Source organism: Lethenteron reissneri, chromosome 25 (assembly GCF_015708825.2).
Source record: "Lethenteron reissneri isolate LAM-NWPU_2019-01 chromosome 25, ASM1570882v1, whole genome shotgun sequence".
In the NCBI taxonomy this organism is placed as follows: domain Eukaryota; kingdom Metazoa; phylum Chordata; class Hyperoartia; order Petromyzontiformes; family Petromyzontidae; genus Lethenteron; species Lethenteron reissneri.
In genome coordinates this window covers 513,899-524,873 of record NC_083803.1, presented here as the reverse complement: position 1 = coordinate 524,873, position 10,975 = coordinate 513,899, and the positions used below count along the sequence as shown (strand labels likewise).

The 10,975-nt window shown below is 47.1% G+C and overlaps 1 protein-coding gene across 3 annotated transcripts; it reads left to right on the top strand.

Moving 5' to 3' along the window:
• Positions 1 to 806: 806 nt before the first annotated feature.
• On the top strand, positions 807 to 9,079 carry LOC133346959 (uncharacterized). Of its 3 annotated transcripts, none has more exons than XM_061558803.1 (6): positions 807 to 1,042; positions 2,988 to 3,345; positions 4,334 to 5,177; positions 6,146 to 6,209; positions 7,064 to 7,140; positions 7,654 to 9,079. In XM_061558803.1, the coding sequence occupies exons 2-6, from the start codon at positions 3,023 to 3,025 to the stop codon at positions 8,041 to 8,043; spliced, it is 1,698 nt and encodes a 565-aa protein (XP_061414787.1). In that variant the 5' UTR covers positions 807 to 1,042; positions 2,988 to 3,022; the 3' UTR covers positions 8,044 to 9,079. The 3 variants fall into 3 exon arrangements, with proteins under 3 accessions (XP_061414787.1, XP_061414786.1, XP_061414789.1); XM_061558802.1 differs by lacking the exon at positions 807 to 1,042 and adding an exon at positions 2,063 to 2,246; XM_061558805.1 differs by lacking the exon at positions 807 to 1,042 and adding an exon at positions 2,064 to 2,246 and having other exon boundaries at positions 5,008 to 5,177.
• The last annotated feature ends 1,896 nt before the right edge of the window (positions 9,080 to 10,975 follow it).

Here is a 10,975-nt window from a genome sequence, read left to right as displayed (position 1 = left end):
CTGCTGTACCCATTCCCCAACGCCTCGTCCAGCAGTGGAGTGTACTATTGCGTTGTTTTGCATAAAACAAACTCCCAAATCGCGAGTACGGTCGCTGTAATTGTCGCCGTGGTGGTGGTGGGTGATGGGTGGTGGTGGGTGGTGGGTGATGGGGGGTGGTGGGTGATGGGGGGTGGTGGGTGATGGGTGGTGGTGGTGGGTGATGGGTGGTGGTGGTGGTGGGTGATGATGGGTGATGGGTGGTGGTGGTGGTGGGTGGTGGTGGGTGATTGGTGGTGGTGGTGGTGGTGGTTGATGATGGGTGATGGGTGGTGGTGGGTGATTGGTGGTGGGTAATGGGTGGTGGTGGTGGGTGATGATGGGTGATGGGTGGTGGTGGTGGTGGGTGGTGGTGGTGGTGGGTGATGGGTGGTGGTGGTGGTGGGTGATGGGTGGTGGTGGTGGGTGATGGGTGGTGGTGGTGGGTGATGGGTGGTGGTGGTGGTGGGTGATGGGTGGTGGTGGTGGGTGATGGGTGGTGGTGGTGGGTGATGGGTGGTGGTGGTGGGTGATGGGTGGTGGTGGTGGTGGGTGATGGGTGGTGGTGGTGGTGGGTGATGGGTGGTGGTGGTGGTGGGTGATGGGTGGTGGTGGGTGATGGGTGGTGGTGGGTGATGGTGGTGGTGGGTGATGGTGGTGGTGGGTGATGGTGGTGGTGGGTGATGGTGGTGGTGGGTGATGGTGGTGGTGGGTGATGGTGGTGGTGGGTGATGGTGGTGGTGGGTGATGGTGGTGGTGGGTGATGGGTGGTGGTGGTGGGTGATGGGTGGTGGTGGTGGTGGTGGGTGATGGGTGGTGGTGGGAGAGGTTCGCGAGTTTTGATTCGCGGCTCCGGCCGACATCCGAACCAAGTTCCCCTCCGTCGACGAGCGCCGTGAGGTTTGTCAACAACAACAACGACAACAACAACAACGAGCACGAGGAGCGACGCGTCTCGCGGCCCCCGGGGGGTGGCGACCGTTCACCCCCCGAGGTGACGAGGGAGCCCTGCGGCGGCGGACAGGTGCGGCCACGCTCGCCCGCACCACCGCCCCGACCTGCACACACGCAGCTCGCCCGCACCACCGCCCCGACCTGCACACACGCAGCTCGCCCGCACCACCGCCCCGACCTGCACACACGCAGCTCGCCTGCACCACCGCCCCGACCTGCACACACGCAGCTCGCCCGCACCACCGCCCCGACCTGCACACACGCAGCTCGCCCGCACCACCGCCCCGACCTGCACACACGCAGCTCGCCCGCACCACCGCCCCGACCTGCACACACGCAGCTCGCCTGCACCACCGCCCCGACCTGCACACACGCAGCTCGCCCGCACCACCGCCCCGACCTGCACACACGCAGCTCGCCCTGCACCACCGCCCCGACCTGCACACACGCAGCTCGCCCGCACCACCGCCCCGACCTGCACACACGCAGCTCGCCCTGCACCACCGCCCCGACCTGCACCCACGCAGCTCGCCCGCACCACCGCCCCGACCTGCACACACGCAGCTCGCCTGCACCACCGCCCCGACCTGCACACACGCAGCTCGCCCGCACCACCGCCCCGACCTGCACACACGCAGCTCGCCTGCACCACCGCCCCGACCTGCACACACGCAGCTCGCCCGCACCACCGCCCCGACCTGCACACACGCAGCTCGCCTGCACCACCGCCCCGACCTGCACACACGCAGCTCGCCCGCACCACCGCCCCGACCTGCACACACGCAGCTCGCCTGCACCACCGCCCCGACCTGCACACACGCAGCTCGCCCGCACCACCGCCCCGACCTGCACACACGCAGCTCGCCCGCACCACCGCCCCGAGCTGCACACACGCAGCTCGCCCGCACCACCGCACCCGAATAAACAACTCGCCGACCTGAACATGACCACCCACAATAACTACCGACGGGCAACCCCGCGTAGTTGTACAAAGGGAGTCCACACGAGCCGTCCTGCTCAAGGGACTCTGTCGTTGTTGTTATTGCCGTTGTCGTTGTTGTTATTGCCGTTGTTGGTGTCGTTGTTGTCGTTGTTGTTACGTTCAACTCCCAAAACAAACACTTGGAGGACAGGGCAGGCACAGCACTGACGCTTGCAGGGCACGAACGCCTATTGACTATTCATAATCGTCAACTTATATTGACTCGTTTTTTTATTATTCCCGAAGCCGCCAGCTCTCGTCCCACATCTACGTCGATATCTGCCTTCCTTCTGTAACTATTTCCTGGGCTTGGCCTCTACAGCAGCTCATCCTACCTCGCCCTGCCTACCATTCTACTCTCTCCACACCTGCTTTTAGAACCACAGCTAATTAGCTTAACTATATACACACCGACCTACATAACACAATTACCCTACATATTCCTGTCACCTACACCCCTCTACCTACTTACTCGTACATGCGTATTCACCTAACAACACCTGCATACAAAGCTGCACTTACTTATCGACATATAATACACTTTTTATTGTTCATGAAAGCCTTAATTAATATTAGATTTGCAATACTGTACAGTTTGTTTAACTTCTCATGTGATAGCTATTTTGTTACGATTTTGGTCACCCAAGTCACTTTCAAATCAAAAGATATCCTGGCCTCTGGAGGTCTCACCTGGTTAAAAAAATAAACGTCATACTTTCTCAGGTTCATTTAGCATGTTTCAACAATTACCTTTGGGGTTCGAAGGAAACTAGTGCTTATATAAAGATGCATATGATGGGAAACACTCATATACAGTATCATAAGATACCCTGTCAGAAGCGTATTTGCTCTACTGCCTCCTTCCAGCAGATGAGGGTATTTTGCACATGATCACGCCACCTTTAAGGTTACCAACCGATCTCATCTCCAAGTTGGTGAATTAAAGCCATGTGCTACCACACTTAGCCATGTTGTTTTCCACCAATTCCCAAGGACTGTAATCCCAAGTGACGTCTCTGCTCTCTGTTGCCAGAGTCGCCTGCCTACCGCCACTTCACTCCTGCCTGCATGGAGCCCTTTTCCTCGCTGCTGCTGTCGGACAGAATTTGGGTGCCCCATGCCTACCGCTGGGACAAGCTGGACTGCACGTGCCACCTGATTGCGGTGCGAGCCGGACACCTAAACTCTCTGCTGGAAATAGTGTACGCAGAGGCAGAGTCTGGGACCGAACGTGGGACCCAGGCAGAGTCTTGCTGCACCACACCTGCTGCTACTGCCGACACTGGTTCTCGTGTCGAGCTCAGCTGTGGTCTGAGCGTCGTAGCTGAGGCTGGCACTGATGGCAATGCCATGAATAAGGATGTCAAGAAAGAGAAGAACTGCTGCTGCTGGTGAGTTTGTTCTTGCGTGCTCATGCTTCACTTGTGCAATGTACGTCTTTTTGGGAATTAACCTAATAATAACTCAACGCTTTATCAATAACACTACAAATAAAATAATAATTATATAACGGGTCACATTTTTGCCATTGTCCCGTTTGTGCTATGAAAAAAGGGTAAAGCCCAAAATGTCAAATTTTTCCTCTTTAGGAAAGTATTTTGGTGAGTGGATTGAGTTTTTGTTATTTGTTCTCGTGCATTCTTGCCATTGAAATACAACATTAACAAATAATACTTTGGGGACCTCATTTGCCAGTAAAAATATGATAATTGGTTCTTTACCCTTCTATCTGGCAACAAAAAAAGGTGTCAGTTTTGTTGCCAGATAGAAGGGTAAAGAACCAATTATCAAATAATACTTGTCTTGATGAAAACCTCACTAAGTCTCAAAACTTATTCAGGTGGGTTTTGCTTAGTATGTTGGGCCAATTCCTCCTTGAATATTTTAGGCTTGGAGGAAAACTGGAGCACCTTGAGAAAAATGAATGGTTAATACTCAAAATGTGTAAAGAAATATCAATAACCAACTAACTATATTGCCATCTACATGCCATCTCACTGGCCTATGGGTGCGACTATCTCATGCAGGATAAACATCCACTGACCCACACCTCCAAAGTATTGTATTACACGCATTCACAACCTTGAATATCAGAAACGAGAGACAGGTGTGTCAGAAAGTGGGAGTTGCTGCTCACGAATAAGCATGCACAGGCAGTCCGCGACTTACGAATGCCCGACTTACGAAGATTCGCACTTACGAACGAGCTTCCGTAAGATGTTTATTTTGTAACCATCCGACTTGTGAACGTGAACTCGCATATTCGAACCCAAATAATTGGTTCTGTTTATTGTGCCCTCAGGATGGGATTTTACAATGTCTGCAAAATTGATGGGTTTTTTTCGTTTCATACTGTGCTCCTGATTGCATTGTTGGCAGCGTCAGCACAAATGAAGATGATAACAGTGCTCCACCAATCAACAGCACAGAGAAAGAGGACACCACCATCAGCACTCAGACAGAAAGAGAGATATTCAAACATTGCTGCCAAATAGATAAAAATGATCTAAACATAATAAAAAACCCTGCCATTGCTAGAGATGCTGAGAGTAATACGAAGCAAGTGCTTCCAGGCTGCATAATGCAAAATGAAAGTAATCATCCAGATGTCACTTATCCCATATACAAACTGATGGGTAATGACCAGAGTCAAAACACCACCAATCTGCAAGGTGGAAACATTGACACGAAAGAGTTGTGCAGTTCCAGCAGTTTCCAAGCAGCAGAGAAAGCAAATGTCCCAAACTATCCCATTTTCAAGACTGGGACAGATGTAAACGTTGAACAGAGTTGGTGGAAGAGTGACAAAGCGCTGCACCTTCTCTGGTTAGTAAAACTCAAAGCAGCACAACGCAGCACCCTGGAAGGATCAGACCTTGAGAAAATGGAGAGAGCCAGAATTGCATGGGAAGCAGCCGAGGTTTCTATGAAAGGATCAGAGTGTGTTCCACGAGTGACAGGGACTGGGTATAATACAGTTGTGCCTTCGATAAGATGGTCAGATTATGTGGAGAAATCGGAAAAGCTGACAAAAGATTATGTGAGCCTTGCAGAGAAACAAGAGAAACATGAAAAGGAATTCAAAGTTGGAAATTTAAGAGAAGAAACTGACCAAAAAGATGAGGAGACCAGATTGGAAGAGGATGAGTCTAGGATGCAGCAGAACAGCCTTGACCACCTGTTCCAGATGATGGACTGCTACTCCAGTTTACCTATAATGCAGGTATGCTTTGTCCAAAAGCTTTGTTTGCTGATGTGCAGAAATTAGTAAATGTGGTTGAACCTATTCTTTCCTGGCCCATCTACTTAACGTCCCATTTGATGTTGAGCTTATTTTAACATTTGTAATACACAGTGATGGGTTAATTTATATTATTGTTCCAATGTTTTATTGAGAAACAACTCTGAAGGAAAAAATACATTAAAATTAAGATGTGTACAATCATATGAACATACCAGGAGAGATGCATTTGGCGAAATTGGCAAGATAACATGCACTGTAGTTGAAGGTGATATGCCCGCTTATAATGCGTTGAATACTGTAATGTAATGTGGGTAGAGCGCGCGACTCTATGAAAGTTAAAAGTTACAATTCTGTCTTTCTGGTTCAATTGTCGAAATAAACGAGGGTTGTCTCACAGGTGACTGACATCCACCAGAGAAATGTGGAATGTTCAAAATAAACTTACGACCATGAGCCAAGATGAGAATCGATGAGGATGAAATCGATTTTATCTTTTAAAACAGATAATGGAGGTTGCAGAGCAACAACTACAATTTCACATTCAGTCTGGCCCTGAAGAGTGCCCATTGGCGTGGCTCGTGTTGTTGCTCTGGAGATGGGGAGATCGATGATCAATGTTCGGTCGCCGCGTTGATGACAATCGTGGTGATTTCTTACTTAACAGAGTGGGCCGCGTGAAGGTTGCCATCTTCCACTCCATTAATACATTTGAAGAAATATTTCAGATAATAAGACGTGGATATGTTTTTTGTTTATAAGCTTAACAATGTTTATTTGTGATGTGTTTCTAGGATGAGGTCTCTTCACTATATCACATATAAGTAGAGGTTCCCCACAGTTATTTTGAATACTAGCAAATCGGAAGCAGTCTTGGAAATCATCTCGAACCTGAGACTAACAATTATGGTGATGTAATGGTGATGTTGAAATGCTGATTTGTTACACAGGAAAACACAACATCTGGAGAGATAGGAGGTGATACAATGAGAGTTGGGACCTCTGCTGATGGGGGTGAGTGAAGTAACCTCTTTGGGTTTCAAACACTGGATACGTGTGTCATTTGAGAGCAGCAAGGCCATGGGAGACAAGAGACCACGGATATAGAGAGACCAGCAGTGACAGAGGCTCCACTAGTTTTGTATAGTGTGTATTCATGTACAAGTTTCCTTTAGAAAAGAACAGATATTGACAGATTTGGTTTTATTGTAATCTGAATGACCAGTGGCAGGTTGAATGAAATTGGTTCACATTTCAAGGAAAATGTATGAGAATTCACGAGGTTGACCAACACTTTGTGCTTCTGAAAGTTACACATTTTGGTAATCACTGGGTTATTGCTCATTATGTGATGCCATTAAATATGAATTTTCCCATATTGGAATGTTTTTGTATGCTAAATTTACTTTAAATAGTTTCAACATTCATTTTCCTAATGTCATGAAACGCAATTATCTCAATTATTCACATATTTGACTTTCTATTTAGCTTTAACATTTGGGGATACATATCTGGCTGGTTGGTACTGTGACCGAACAACTGACTCAATCATCTCTCCAATAAAAATGAATACTGGAGATGAATATGATTAAATGCATCACTCCCACCCTATTTAAGATTTCAGTTATGATATTAATAGAAAGATGTTCGCTGCAGTGGTGATGAGTAACATTTTCACAGCACTCCTTAGAGGTCAAGTGTCGACGATGCAACAGTTTTAGGACCTAGAAGGACTGAAGTGACTAACACGACTCCTAGGTCATAAACGTTGGAGTACACATAGTGTATGGTGTTCGGTATGTAGTTGCATTGTGTGGTGTGTTGTAGAATGCTGGCACGTTCCCAATAGTGCATGGTGTGTCCCACAGACAAGCCCGAGAAAGTGGAGGCAGGATGCAAGGGGAATGAGCCATACTTGAATGCCAACCCCTCAGTCAAGGTGCAGGTAAGATTACCACAATATTGAAATAATGCACAAGTTTGGTTTGTTAGAAGCAAATAAAATAATACTTTAAAACATGAAGACAATATACTATAAAAAACAAATATACAACTATTTTTTCTATATATATATACAATTTTAATGAAGTACATTAATTCCACAATGAAAAAATTCCATTATGGCGAATTCGGAACAGTATACATTATATTTAGATGTTTTGTCCTGTAAACCCAAATAGTATTGTATTCTCATGAAGATTCTTGTATATATGTGAGTACTGTAAGACACTGGACAAACTAAATAACGAGGGTAAAATTATTGAGAGACTTCGCATAAAATTATGAAATGTCTTCACCAATGTGGCATCATCGACATTTGTAGCATCACAAACGTCAACACCATCATTATTCCTTTGAATATTACTGATATGACTAAAACAATATATGTCACCTCCAGCATAGTTAACTGCTGTGATTATTATTATAATTTAATCATCCAGCGTGATTTTTTTGACAGGCTCCCGTTTATGGTTCCCCATGTGCCACCACATCCCAGCGCCTCTACCAGTGGATGCCATCCAACCAGTTCACCTGTATCCAGACCGTCTACCTGTCTCAATCACTCTACGGCACCCTCGTCTACCACCCGTCGATGTTCACTGTGCCCAGCTATACCATGGGCAGTGGCAAATTGGCATTCAATTCCTTTAGCCAAATGCAGTATGTGGTGCCAGGCCAGGTGCCACCCACACGAAGTGGATGCATGCAGTCTGTCATAAATTGGCAGGAGCAGTGCGCACCATACAACAACGTGGTCTATCAACCAACTGGCTGTAACCAGAAGCAGGGAAATGTTGTTTTCTCACCATACATTAGAGATGCGTGGATCAGAGGTACTAGACCATAGCAGTAGTTGGGTACATCTACATGGAGAGATGGACCCTGCAGACGTGATTAAGGTTACACATATTCTTGGATCTTTCGGTACGTGACTTTACCGAAAGATCCAAGAATATGAATCCCTGCAGTCACGAAAGCTTTAAATCGAAATTTAAGGTTACACAATTAAGAAAATTGTCACCTGGGCAGGCTAGAACAGGACTTCTTCATAAAAGAGGAATGTATTACATTCAGTGGCTGCTTCAATGAGTGAAAGTTGTATTGATGTCATTTATCTGGCCATTAAAGAAGGGAAATGTGAGTAATTTTCTAAATTGCATTTGGCTATGGTGGGGTGCCCAACAGATATGTAGTGGAGACCATGCTCTGATCGGATTCTCTCAAACGTAATTCATGCCCACATCTTATATGTAGGTAGCTATTTAACTTACGTCCACCAAAGTCTCCTTCACTGGTCACTTGTATTAAATACAGATAAACTCATTTTCCTACTCCTGGTACACCTCATAGCCACAATTATTTCATTTAGAGTACTGTACGCTGTGGAGGAAATTACAGTACCTAATAATTATATATAAGATTGTTTCTTCTAAATACTCTCCCTGGATGTCTGGTTACTGAGCTGAGTGACCCTGTGGCTAAAACTGAAACACGACTGTAATGCTGAACTTGGTTTACTTTAGGCCCAGAAATATATATGCACACAATTGAACAGTATTCACTATTTAACGGTGTTTTCAGCTGACCTTCCAGCTGTTATTTTGTTTAAGAATTTGCACATGACAAAGTTTTTGTGTAATTAGTTCATATTGATGGTTTTTGCCATGATACTGTATAACCAATCTAAATTCTCAAAAATATAGTAATTTTGAGCATAATCTCCTTGTACGACTCCCTTTCTGATTTGTACTTTGCTTTAATGTTAGTACAGACTAAAGGTGACATTTCCTTCTTTGTCAATCGTTTTACAATGTCCATATTTTTAAGGTAATGGAGTGGCTGGATTGGTTTCCACTTCGTAAAATAAAAGTTTTTAAAACATGTTTCAGTCCTATTGCCAATTCATTGCTGGATGGCCTTTGCATGCCATGTCAGTAAAAATGATTGTTTGACCATACTTCACGATATTGGGGAGCCCAGGACCGATATCACTCGTGTAATGTTTGTGATGTCCCCGAGTTTATAAATCAGTGCATTAATCACTGTGCCACTGCTGTACCCAGTTGACTCCGAGGAAGGCAGTTTCATGATCAAAAGGCAAGCAATCGAATACTCTGGGATTTCAATGACTCGTTGATGGCAAGTGGTCAATAGGAGAAAAAAACGATCCTAAATATTGCTTGTCAGTGTTCTTCACTCATTTGCAGAGGGCCACTTTCGCCGATAAGACATCAGTGTGAGGGCCGCCACACCGCTCCTTGTGTATTGTCGGGGGCCACACTAAAGGCCACCTGGCCTTGCAATGAAGAACACTGCTTATGTGCTTCATTGGCCTCGAGCTTCAGTAACTGTGTTTCCTGTGATCTTCATGACACGATTTTGGAGGCTGTATCTACATTTCTTGAAACTTGTTTTCAATTGCCCTTTAAACATGACGGATGAGCGCTCCGCATGGTCTGGTATTTAGAATTAAACATCTCACTATTTTTCATGTCCACGTTCTATTTATTCTATCTGGTCCAGTTAACGGAGGATATAACTGCTCTGCTCAATGACAGGTAGACACGTGAAGCCGTTGATTTCTAGATTCCGTATTGAACATTCTTACTTTACATTACCTTGCACGTACATTTTACACGTGCAGCCTTTTGTCAACCCTTTGATGGCGCAACGCCGCCGTTTGACAATACTTCACCTCGATGGTCCATATGTCGGGTCAACGAAGGCGGGGAGCATAGCACTCTTTGCAGTATAGTACAACACATCAATAGCTTATGCTGCAGTGCCATCTGCCGCCCAACAGTTCGCCCGCCATATATCGTTCAAATATATGTGCTCATCATGCAATCTTTGCTTCTCCATTAAAAATATAATGTACAAGCCTGACGATAGCCTAACAAATGGCTCACACACAGTGCAGTGCACACACGCAGTGCAGTACACACACACACGCAGTGCAGTACACACAGTGCAGTACACGCAGTGCAGTACACACACACACGCAGTGCACACACACACAGTGCAGTACACGCAGTGCAGTACACACACACGCAGTGCAGCACGCACACACACGCAGTACACGCAGTGCAGTACACGCAGTGCAGCACGCACACACACGCAGTACACGCAGTGCAGCACACGCAGTGCAGTACACACACACACGCAGTGCAGCACGCACACACACGCAGTACACGCAGTGCAGCACACGCAGTGCAGTACACACACACACGCAGTGCAGCACGCACACACACGCAGCACACGCAGTGCAGTACACGCAGTGCAGCACACACACACGCAGTACACGCAGTGCAGCACACGCAGTGCAGTACACGCAGTGCAGTACACACACACACGCAGTACACGCAGTGCAGCACACGCAGTGCAGTGCAGCACACACACGCAGTGCAGCACGCACACACACGTAGTGCAGTACACACACGCAGTGCAGTACACACACGCAGTGCAGCACACACACACACGCAGTACACGCAGTGCAGCACACGCAGTGCAGTACACACACACACAGTGCAGTACACACACGCAGTGCAGTGCACACGTAGTGCAGCACACACACACGCAGTGCAGCACACACACACGCAGTGCAGTACACACACACAGTGCAGTACACACACACGCAGTACACGCAGTGCAGCACACGCAGTGCAGTACACACACACACGCAGTGCAGTACACACACGCGCAGTGCAGCACACACACACGCAGTGCAGTACACACACACACGCAGTGCAGTACACGCAGTGCAGCACACGCAGTGCAGT